The 12,527-nt window shown below is 41.2% G+C and overlaps 1 protein-coding gene across 2 annotated transcripts in view; it reads left to right on the forward strand.

The window, feature by feature from the left end:
• LAMA3 (laminin subunit alpha 3) overlaps positions 1–12,527 on the forward strand; it is a 264,369-nt gene that overhangs the window by 130,239 nt on the left and 121,603 nt on the right. For both annotated transcript variants that reach the window (XM_059409368.1, XM_059409366.1), the window contains exons 20-23: positions 4,561–4,693; positions 6,041–6,183; positions 8,497–8,594; positions 9,080–9,233. In XM_059409368.1, the coding sequence (XP_059265351.1) occupies positions 4,561–4,693; positions 6,041–6,183; positions 8,497–8,594; positions 9,080–9,233 (528 nt within the window). The remainder of the gene's footprint in view (positions 1–4,560; positions 4,694–6,040; positions 6,184–8,496; positions 8,595–9,079; positions 9,234–12,527) is intronic.

A 12,527-nucleotide genomic window follows, 5' to 3' on the forward strand; every position in this document is an offset into this window, starting at 1 on the left:
TTGGGGTAAGATTGGATTTTAACTGATAAGTATATGTATCAGTCACAGTTTACTGTTAATTTGGTCACCAAATCAGACAAAGAAGGGGTTAAAGAAAATTAGTGTGTATCTCTAGAGATTTTTTTTATAAGCAGTGGTATTCCAAGTGGGATTTGTCTATATTTTAGCGTAAGAGACAAGGTTCTTTAAAAACATTTATAGAGAATAAAAATGAATTGGATTAAATAATTCCAATAGTGTGTGTGTGGTTGATATTTGACCAGCGCTGATTGTTGTTTTTTGTTGTTGTTGTTTTGTTTTTTAAAATTTTTTATTTCTTTTCAGCATAACAGTATTCATTGTTTTTGCACCACACCCAGTGCTCCATGCAATCCGTGCCCTCCCTAATACCCACCACCTGGTTCCCCCAACCTCCCACCCCTCTGCCCCTTCAAAACCCTCAGATGCTGGTTGTTTTGTTTTGCTTTGCTTTTTAAAACTCTGAATTACTCTATGAATAGAAACTAAGATCAATGAGGAATTTAATGCTATTTAATTTTCCTTTCCTGTATTTCTCCTTTCCTTCATTCTTCTACAGTATCCATCGCTTTTGGTTTCCTGTTGGAATAGTTAGGGAATTTACAAATTTTCTCATTACAATTACAAATTTTCTCATTTAGAGCTTATGCAATATTTACAACCAAGAATTTCTGAAAAGTTTTGTTCTCAGGATTTCTCTTTGAGGTTGGTCTCTTGCAATTGTGTTTCTCAGTGGAGAAATTCAGAATATAAGGTGTAAATTGATGACCATGGTGACCCAATATTTGTCCTTAGTAGATCCTATACTTGTTATGTTTACATAAGTCACCCCTTAGAGGAACAGGGACAGGGTCACAGTTCTCTTGGAGCCATCATTGGTTCTAAAGTTGCTTCTTGCCTGATCAGGGTCCCCCATCAGGATCCTTTCTCAAACAGTGCCTGGGATCCATTTTTTAAAAAATTTATTTATTTTAGAGACAGAGAGAGTGCACCTGAGTGGGAAGGGACGGGGGGAGGGAGAAGGAGAGAGAGAGAGAGAGAATTTCAAGCAGGCTCTGTGCTGTGCACGAAGCCCCAGCTCAGGGCTCAGTGTCACAGCCCTGAGATCAAGACCCAAGCAGAAACCAAGAGTCGGATGCTTAACTGACTGAGCCACCCAGGCGCCCCAACAGTACGTAAGATTATAAGATCTCACTTCTTTCTCCTTTTCCCCAATATAAAATTCAGTTTCCTTAGTATTCCAATCTTCATGATTCAGAAAAAAGCAGTGGAGTCCATTAAATCAGAATAGGATGTGAGTGACTGAGATTCCAGTCAAGGTGGATACCTTCTCCCAGTGATTACAGTTTGAAAGGATGACTAGTTAACACAAAGGAAGTGAATTTTTTTTTTAAGATTTTATTTATTTACTTGAGAGAGAGAGAGAACACGAATGGTGGGAGGGGCAGAGGGAGAGGGAGAAGCAGGCTCTCTGCTGAGCAGGGAACGTGACATGGGGCTGGCTCCCAGGGCTCTGGGATCATGACCTGAGCCAGAGGCAGACACTCAACTGACTGAGCCACCCAGGCGCCCTGCAAAGGAAATGAATTTCAAATGATGGAGTTTCTCTGCCAAATCACCCCTAACTTTGCTCCTTATACATTTTTGCATTTTTATTTTCCCATATGGAACTAACCCTTAGAGATGGATTCTGCCAAGTTAAAAAGCCCACGTTGAGTGCAGTCTTTAGGGTTTTCTATATATGTTATTATGTCATTTGTAAATAGTGAGAGTTTCACTTCTCCCTTGCCGATTTGGATGCCTATTATTTCTCTGTGTTATCTGATTGGCGTGGCTAGGACTTCCAGTGCTGAATAAAAGTGGTGAGAGGGTGAGAGTGGACATCCTTGTCTTACTCTGACCTTAGGAGAAAGGCTCTCAGTTTTTCACCATTGAATATGATATTGACTGTTTTTCAAATAAAGCCTTTATTATGTTGAGATGGGTTCCCTCTAGACCTATTCTGCAGATGGTTTTTATCATGGGTGGATGTTGTACCTTGTCAAATACTTTTACTGCATTTATTGAAAGGATCATATTGATGTGATATATCACATTGATCGATTTGTGAATATTGGACGCCCCTTGCAGCCCAGGAATAAGTCCCACTTGAGGATGCTGAATGATTTTTTTAAATGTACTGTTGATTTTGTTTGCTAATATTTTAATGAGGATTTTTGCATCTCTGTTCATCAGAGATATTGGCCTGTAGTTCTCTTGTTGTAGTGTTTTATCTGGTTTTAGGATCAGGGTGATACTGGCCTCATAGGATACATTTGGAAGTTTTCCTTCCTCTTCTATATTTTGGAATAGTTTGAGAAGCATAGGTATTAACTGTTCTTGAAATGTTTGGTAGAATTTGCCTGTGAAGCCATCTGGTCCTATAGACTTTAGCTTTGGGGGGTTTTTTGATTACCGATTCAGTTTTATTGCTAGCAATTTGTTCAAAACTTCTATTCTTGCTTTCATTTTGGTAGGTTATATGTTTCTAGGAATTTATCCATTTCCTCTAAGCTGCCCAATTTGTTGGCATATAGTTTTTCACAACATTCTGTTACAACTGTTTGTATTTCTGTTGTGTTTGTTGTTACTTCTCTTTTGTTAGTGATTTTGTTTATTGGGCTCTTTCCCTCTCTTATTTTTTGATGAGTCTGGCTAGACAGTTAACCAATTTTGTTGATCTTTTAAAAAAATCAGCTCCTGGTTTCATTGGTCTGTTTGATTATTTTTTTGTTTTTTGTTTGTTTGTTTAGTTTCTGTATCATTTATTTCTGCTCTGATCTTTAGTATTTCCTTCCTTTTGCTGGGTTTGGATTTTGTTTGTTTTTCTTTTTCTAGCTTCTTTAGGTGTAACATTAGGTTGTTTGTTGGAGATTTTTCTTGCCTCTTGAGGTAGGCCTGTGTTGCTATAAGCTTTCTTCTTAGAACAGCTTTTGCTGGATCCCAAAGATTTTGGAACTTCGTGTTTTTATTTTCTTTTGTCTCCATGTAATATTTTAGTTCTTCTTTGATTTCTTGAGTGACCCACTCATTGTTTAGTAGCATGTTAGTTAACCTCCATGTATTTGTGTTCTTTCCAGATTTTTTCTTGTGGTTGCTCTCTAGTTTCATAGTGCTGTGGTCAGAAAAGGTGCATGGTATGGCTTCGATCTTTTTGAATTTGTTGAAGCTTGTGTTGTGGCCTGATATGTGATCTGTTCTGGAGACTGTTCTATGTGCACTTGAAAAGAATATGTATTCTGCCGTTTTAGGGTGGAATGTTCTGAATATGTCTATTAAATCCATCCGGGCTAGGGTGTCATTCAAAACCAGTTTCCTTGTTGATTTTCTGTTTGGATGATCTGTTCATCAGTGTAAATGGCATGTTAAAGTCCCCAATTACTGTATGACTATTGATTATTTCCTCTGTGCTTGCTAATAACTGTTTCATTTATTTGCATACTCCCATATTGGGTGCATAAATATTTACAATTGTTACATCCTTCTGTAGGATTGTCCCTTTTATCATTGGAATGGAATATTATTCAGCCATAAAAAAGAATGAAATCTTGTCATTTGTAACAATGTGGGTGGATCTAGAGAGTATAATACTAAGCAAAATAAGACAGAGAATGACAAATACCATATGATGTCACTTATATGTGGAATTTAAGAAACAAAGCAAATGAGCAAAGGAAACAAGAGAGAGACAGACAGGCCGACAGGCAGAGAGAAACCGAGAAACAGCCTCCTAACTATAAAGAACAAACTGGTGGTTACCAGAGGGGAGGTCAGTGAGGGGGGTGGGTGAAATAGAGTTGAAAGAGTACGCTCATCACAATGAAAAAGAATAAAATAATTTTTTTTTAAAAAGCCTACATTCTCTTTGGATAGAAGCTGAGAACAATTCCATATGACTTGGGCATATTTTAGTTACATCTAGATTTTATCACTAATGTGTTTGGAGTATTTTAACCTTTGCTTAGCCAACATACGCTTCTGTGACTATTTAGAATTTTAGGTATGTGAATCGGACCCCAGAGCGGTCCCTCTACTGGGGTGGTGGTGTCCAATAACACTGTCCTTTCCTTCTCTGCTGCCTCTTTGTTTCTTCCAACTGATGGCTGCCCCTGTCACTATGGCTTTCCTTACACTAGTCCAGCTAATATTCACTCTGTCTGCCTGATTCCAGAAGGGTCCACAGGGGATCCCAGTTGCTGAGGAAACAGGTTTTTACTATACCTTTAAGTGTTTTTAATTTGTCGCTGGGTCTGCCTATTTTCGTCTTCTACAGAGTTAGTTATTTGATGCTTGCTGAGTAGGAGAGTGAGTGAGTGAGAGAGAGAGAGGGAAAGAGAGAGTGGGCATGTGTATACATTACAGGTCCACTAGTGAGACCTGAATGGAGTGTAGTCACTGTTTGGCTAGCATTGACTACACTCCATCCAGGTTTCTCTAGTGGACACTGGTCCACTAGTTAGACACTTTTAGCCACTTGTCTCTTGGCACTTTGGTGTTTTTCAGAATGAAGTGAGGATCACGCTTAATGTGGGGAAGTCAAGTCACTCTTTGTTTCGTGTTATTCTGAAATACGTTAACCCTGGAACGGAAGCCGTATCTGGTTGTGTGACAATTTATCCATACCGGGCTGAAGCAGGTAGGTGAATTTTTAAGCCTCTTTTGGATTAGGAAGTGACTGATTAGTGAAACATTCTCTCCAATTTTCACAGAGTTACCTTCTGAGAAGAGTTGAAGTCCGATGCAGAGTCTGACGAGGGTGGTGCCCTAGTGCCCTGTCCTTTGCTACTTTTTCAATCTCTAAACATCCTGCTTATTCAAATTTTGCTGTTAAGTTTATCATTAACTGTCTTTTTAAAAACTTGGCGTAACAACCTGTGTGTTTTGGCTGAACCCCAGGGGTTATGTTATCACCACAGGGTAAAGCTAATTCATCACCCATTCATGGTAGAGTGCGTGTCACCTCTGGGGTGGTATTGGAGGGATCTTGGCCTACTGCCCTAAATTTTCCCATTGTTTCAGGCACCCCAAATAGGCCAAGGAGAAATGGGTGAGGGGAGGAATTTTAAGGTGAATGCTGTGTAAAGCATGAAGCCCAAGAGAGCTCCCGAGAGGAACATGCATGCAAGCATCACTGAAGGGTGAGGGAGTCCTGAGGGCAGAAGATTAGCCAGTCAGAGGACGGATCTTGTCAGAGCGTGAGGCCTGGAAGTCTGTTCTGCAAGAGTTAGAGCATCTACCTTTCCTGGCAGCTGATTCCAGGAAGCGCTAGGAATCCCACATAGATACAAAATGGCGCCTGTAGAAATCCAATTTAAGGTTGAAATAAAAGGGTCTCTGCCTCCTCCCAAATATGACTGTCCACTCTGTGCTGAATTATCCTGTTTTCTGACCTGTAATCCCTCACCTTTCTCGTCCCATCGTTGAGGAGCAAAGGGCACGTTGGCTGTGGGCACTGCCTCCTGTCCCTAACCTGGATCTAGGAGATGTTGGCAGAGCAAATGCAAGGGTTTGGAGCAAATGTTTCTTTTGAAGAAAAAGGCTTGGGTGGGCTCAGCTCAGATTAAGCAGTTTGGTTTGTTTCTGAACCTCTATAGGAGGTCCTCTGTGTGTTCCATGCAGAAGAAAACCTTTGTATTCCAAAAACAGACAGAAAACCACAACTTTTTCTTATTTCAGAACAAACACATGTTCTTCCATAGAAAATAAAAGAACAAAATAATTTAATATCAAATGTAATGACTGAAACAGTTACTCTGTGCTATGAACTTCTCTAAGCTGTTTACATGTATTAATATACTTAATCACTTAACAAATTTAAATGGTACTTACAATCCCAGGACACCTAATCACTGTCCACATCAATATCTTTCTAGTCTGTCTTAAACTTTTTCAGATGTAAATGGAATGTTTAAAGCTGAGTATCCAAAATCCCAGCAGTCACTGCTAGAAAAGCGCCTCAGGTGGTTCTTTTTATTTCTGATAGGTGCTGCTCAAAGCAAAGAAGTCATCTTCCTGCCAAGAAAGGAGCCAGCCTTTGTCACCGTCCCAGGAAATGGTGTGGCAGAACAATTTTCAATTACACCAGGGACATGGATTGCTTGTATCAAATCAGAGGGAGTCCTCCTGGTAAGAGACCCTCCTCCGTGGAGAGTTCTGTGGGATTCTTTCCCCGTCCTCCAGCATGGTCCCACCCACACTGACCCGCAGTGATCATAAGATATCAAAATCACAGGCAGCTCCCCTTTTAGACATAGGAAACTATGGTGACATTTGCCCTCAAATGACCTAGAAGTCAACTTAAAATATCTTTTTTTAAAAGCATTTATTTGAGAGAGAGAGAGAAAGAGCCCGATGGGGTGGAAGGAGAAGCAGGCTTCCCGCTGAGCAGGGAGCCCGATGTGGGGCTCCATCCCAGGACCCTGAGATCATGACCTGAGCCGAAGGCTTAACCGACCGAGCCACCCAGGCGCCCCTAAAATATCTTTTATATTCTTTAGCCAGCTTCTCTCAGACAAAAACAGCCAAACCAACTATAACTCATAATGACTCAAAGTTACCAGAATAAATGCAAAATCTGAATGTGTATATGTCCCCACCCTTCAAAAGCTTCTTTGGGATTTTTCGTTGTGAATCAGAAGGACGTCTTAGAAAATCAGCCCCTCTGGGAATCGTATGGAATGAATCAGAAGAAGCTACAAGAAGAGCAGATCCTAATATCAGTGAAGTTGGTGGTGGCAGAAAGAGAACGGAGGACCTGTGCTTCTCTGACATTCCCCGCCTTCTTCTACCTCAAACACAGGCAATGGTCTCACCACACAGATGGCCTTGGACAAAGAACCCAGCATCAAGGGCAAAGCTCTGTCCTTGCACTCTAATAGAATAGCCAGAGAAGCCGTGAGAAATAAAGGGATGAAATTGCTATCTGAGATATTGATGTCTTATAAAAAGTCTTCTGAAAATAAAGTCTTTGGCCAAAGCTTGGTTTCAGCCGGACAGAGTGGAAAAGAGCAAGCTTTTCCTTCTGGCACTATCCTTTTGATTTACTACATTAGCAGATCTTAGGCAAGTTCTTTAACTCCAAGACTGCCCTAGTCACCTCTTACTTGTAATAGGGATGTGTTTATCTAGGTCCTTTCCAAATCGGGATCTTATGGAATAATGTGACAGTTTATGCTATTCGTTCAGTCCCTTTTTTTCTTGCATCTTCTTGGTAGAAAGCTTTGTTGCTTTACAAAAGTTCTGGAATTCTATAAAGACTTTAGAAACGAGGACAAGGAAAATCCCATTGGTACCAAGAATGAGTACAAAGTTGGTTTCATGGAAAGAAGGTCATTATGTTACTCCACAGGCATGGAAGATGCTTGATGACATGTAGTTAGTGCCGTGGTGTAGCTTCTCATATATATGCTTCCATGTTGTGATCCCGTTTTCTCTAGAGCTATCTCATTGAACACCTATTATCAACCCTTACTGTTCTAAGACCTATGGGACAATAATACAATGAGGAGCTATGGTCCCATCCTGAGGAACCTCAGTAAGAGAATAATAGCCACTGTTAAATTAAAGCCCACTGGGATAGTGAGACCCCCGTGGTAGACCACGGAGCCCCCTGGGCCACCATCTCCTACTTTTCCTCTCCATGCATATCTCCTCTTCTCCATTAGAGACCAATTAAGGTTCCTGACGAGAGAAATAGCTTTATGGTCAGCGTATGAGTCTCTTCACAGTTGTGGCAGACATCCCCCCTCCTTCCCTCTGCTCACAGCCAGTGGTGCCAGCATTCTTCTGAAGCTGTCAGACCATTGGCGTCTGACAAACCTGGAGGTCTGCTCTTTCCTGAAGAGCTGTTTAGCTGAATTTACGCTGTGGGATTCATTTGGCACATTCCGTGGAACACAATCTTCCTCTCATCTCCTAGGACAGGCAGTCAGCCAGTTTCAGCCTGTGATTCACCAGGATCACAAAACATCGGCTTTTTTTTTTTTTTTTTTAATACCATGCCAGGCGAACGTTGCTTTGGTGGGGGGATAAAAAGCTGAAATACCCGATCCACAATTCGGTGTTCTGATGTGTGGTGATGAAAGCAACCGGTATTTCAAAGGGCCAGATTATCAGTTGAGGGTTTATTATCTTTGTTTATTTTTGAACTGATACCCAGCCCAGAAGAGGGGGTAAAATCTTCCCCCTGAGTTGTGAATACAAACACGTTCACCCTGAGACGCTTATCTCCCCTGCTTGGAGCACCTGTGACAAGTTGCTTTGTGTGTTTTGGGGAGTCAGGGAGGGGAACAAAGCAGCTGCTGGGGACAGTTTAACTTAGCGAGCTTCACCTGGTTATTATTAACCTCGTCAACCTAATCAAACCATGCCTGATAGTTTTATTACTCAGGAAGGGCCACCATCATCTGAGTAATTGTCCTCTTGGTCTTCATTTCCTAGGACTACCTGGTCCTGCTTCCCAGAGACTACTATGAGGCTTCCTCCCTGCAACTGCCAGTCACCCAGCCGTGCGCCGACTCAGGACCACTCCAAGAAAAGTTAGTAGGGTGGGGTGTCATTGGGGTCCTCTGAATTAGGGACCTTTGATGCAAGGATTTGAGGGAGGTCTCAGCTTCACAACCGCAGCAAGTTGCATGGGATAATTGTTTAATGGTGGTCTTTCTCTGAGGCCGTTGACTGTCTTATATACAAGAGTCACAGAACGCTTTGAACCCTGTAGTTGGCATTTAGAGGGACGCCCACCCTCTAGCCTGTGGAAATACGGATGCCTGACCAAGTAATACCTTCAAGATCGAGCATCTGATGAGGGGGAGGGCTTAAAATAGAATCTGGGTTTATGGACCTTTCTGTTTTTATTCTTCACACAGATGACAGTTTACCACCCGATTCCCACAGTAGGCACGTGATAGGAGTTTGTTGAAGGAACGATGAGTGAACGGAAGGGGGAGAGTTCTTTGGGGATGTACTTTGATGTTGTGTTTTGTTCTCAGTTGTAACTGTTATTTTGTTGTTGTTGTTGAAGTTGCTTGCTCTACCAGCATTTGCCAGTGACCCGATTCCCCTGTGCCCTGGCTTGTGAGGCCAGACACTTCCTGCTTGATGGGGAGCCAAGAGCCTTGGCAGTGAGGCAGCCCACCCCCGCACACCCAGTCATGGCGGACCTCAGCGGGAGAGAGGTGGGGCAGCCTTTTATTTACTGTCAAAGCTATTACTACCTCCCCGTCTGTGTCTGCTGAAAACCCTTGGCCGCAGCTGCTTCTCAAATTCAGGGGAACCTGGAAAGATTTCTCAGAGGTGTTAATTATAGGTATACTGAGTTCTCTGATCCAGGCTGTGGCTGGGCAGTATGCACCGCGGAACACAGTACGGTTTGTCTTTGAGCACTTTCTAGACAGGGCAGGGAACGTGGGCAATCACAGAATCCTCTCCTTTTTAATTCCTCAGACTTATAAGGGTGTGTCTTGCTCTACCTGATTCAGGGCAAGATCTTTCTAAACAGCCTTCAGAAACTACACAGCTTACCCTAAAAGGATGCACTGCTCGCTGACTGTTCAGCCCCTCAGGCTAAGCAGTTTGTAAGGGCTGATTTCTTTGAGCTCAGAAATCTGGAACCCCTGCATCCCAAGGCCCCTCCCTTGTGGCTTAGAGGACAGGTCACTACAAGTTTGGGCATTGCTTTTCTTCCTGGAGTTTGTAAACCTCAAAACAATTTAAGACTCTACTGATTTAAGATTTGGGTTAGAAGTCCTGTACATCAACACTAAGAAAACAGTGCAACACCTCAAAATAAAGACACTGAAAAAACAAAACAAAACTTCCTTTACTATATTTCTATTCCTGACTTTTTACAACATTCTCTGTTTTGTACCTTTTGAGGCCAATGTTCATGCTTGAATGTGTAGACTGATAACATATATGGTACTAATTCTCACTGAATATTTCGATGTATACCTTTTTGTAAACTATATTGCTAACATTTCTAGGGTAGCTGTTATAGGATTTTAAGGATATTTCTTTAGTCTTCATTTCATTTTACTTGAGTTTTTGTTTTGCAAAAAGTTTATATGTGTGTGTACTTGTTGTAACAAGTAAGGCAATATAGATATGCATAAAGTAAAGCTAATGATCTCATTCCCACTGCATTCTAACAATCTGCTGTATCCCTCCCAACCCATGCTGTACACACACACACATACACACATACATACATACATACATACACACAATATGTACATATATAATACATACATACCTAAATATGCACACACGCATACAGTGTGTGTGTTCCCCAGACAGCAGGGAGGTGCTGTTGAAGTGGGCCAGCCTCCAGGATATGATGCTAATGACTCATCAGGAAGTGTCTTTGCCTCTGATTCAGCCCAGAGCCACGGCACTGAGGTGTTGGGCAAGGCCATATTTGCATGATGCATAAAAGTTAGCCCTGGGCTGTCCAGTTTTATTTAACAGTCTGTTTTACCATTGTATCTAAATGCTTACAGATTTGGGCTGTCTAGTATAGCAATGACTAGCCCATGTGCTTTCCATAAATTTAAATTAATGAAAGCTAAGTAGAACTAATCATCCATTTCCTCAATTGCACTGGCCATATTTTAAGTGTTCAATAATCACAGATGTCCAGTGGCCACCTTAACGGAAAACACAGAGTATAGGATATTTTAGCTATCACAGAAAGTTCTATTGCACAGTGCTGTAGTGGATCATTGTGCTAAAATTCAAAGACTAATGGCTTTAGAAGAGGTCATAGAAATCATTTGATTTCCCTTCCTGTGAAGGAATCCTTTCTAACTTATCTTTATTAAACATTCACTTAGCCTCTGTTGAATACTTGGAATCGATGGAGGAGTCATTTCTTCTAGAGGTAGGCTAATTTTTGGTTGTCATTAGCCACCTGGAGCAATGCAGAGTAATCCTTCCTCTGGAAACCATATGTCATGGTCAAGATGGTTCTGGAGTGAAACTGCCTGCTTTCATGTCTTAGGTCATCAATAACTAGCTGTAAAATCTCTCTAGGCCTGAATTTACTAGTATACAAAATGGGGATAAGAATAGTAGCTAACTCATGGTTACTATTAAATAAATAATCCATGAGGGGCTCTTGTTGTGATCAAGTGATCACTCAGTAACCATTAGCCATACTGCTATAACATGTTCTCGTCAGCACCGTGGGTCAAAAGAGCAACCCACTAAGAAGTCTAGTTCATATGAATAGTTTTTCCTCTTCTAGGATACAGGGAGGTCTGGCAGGATTCCAGGGGAAGGAACTGAGTACATTCAGGTGTCTCAGAAATCTTCGAGGGACAGAACTACCTGGCTCTCACAGAAGCCTTCCCTTATCTTCATGTGTTTGCCTATTTACCTCTCCTTCTATGAAATGACTTCTTTTTCTTTTTTTAATAAAGTTTTTTTTGTTTTGTTTTTTAAAGATTTTATTTATTTATTTGACAGATCACAAGTAGGCAGAGAGGCAGGCAGAGAGAGAGAGAGAGAAGGAAGCAGGCTCCCTGCTGAGCAGAGAACCCGATGCGGGGCTCGATCCCAGGACCCTAGGATCATGACCTGAGCCGAAGGCAGAGGCTTTAACCCACTGAGCCACCCAAGCGCCCCAAATGAAATGACTTCTTTTGTTTACTCATAGCTCTTTGTATCACGCACATGCCATGAAGTCTGCTCTGGTCCCATTTCTTTGTTAACTCCTAGCTCTGGCTAGGAGTTACTTACTGCCACCTGAGTCTCTCTTCTTTATTCTTTCTGAGAAAGGTAATCTGGACAGCTCATCTTTTAAAGTCAGATCACACTGTTGTACACCAAGACTCTGTCTCTTGTAAACAAACATATATATATATATATAATTAATTTCAATTTGATCATCTCTGTTTCACAATGTGATTTTAATCCATTTATATTTATTGTGATTTCAGACATATTTAGACTTTTATCATTTTATTTATTAGCTCTTTAAAATCCAATTTAGTTAACGTATACTGTATTTTTAGTTTCAGAGATAGAATTTAGTGATTTATCGGTTACATGCAACACCCAGTGTTCATTCCATTAAGTGATCTTCTTAATGCCTATCACCCAATTATCCCTCCCCCACCCCCCCATGACCCTCAGTTTGTTTCCTATAGTTAAGAGTCTCTTATAGTTTGCTTCCCTGTTTTCATTTTATTTTTCCTTTCCTCCTCCTATGTTCATTTATTTTGTTTCTAAATTCCACATATTAGTGAAAGCATATAGTATTTGTCTTTCTCTGACTGACTTATTTTACTTAACATAATACCCTCTAGTTCCTTCAACATTGTGTACACACACACACACACACACACACACACACACATACCACATCTTCTGTATCCATTTATCTGTTGATGAACATCTGGGCTCTTTCCATATTTAGGCTATTGTGGACATTGCTGTTTTAAACATTGGGGTACATATGCCCTCTTCAG

This window comes from Mustela nigripes, chromosome 8, assembly GCF_022355385.1.
Source record: "Mustela nigripes isolate SB6536 chromosome 8, MUSNIG.SB6536, whole genome shotgun sequence".
Lineage (NCBI taxonomy): Eukaryota > Metazoa > Chordata > Mammalia > Carnivora > Mustelidae > Mustela > Mustela nigripes.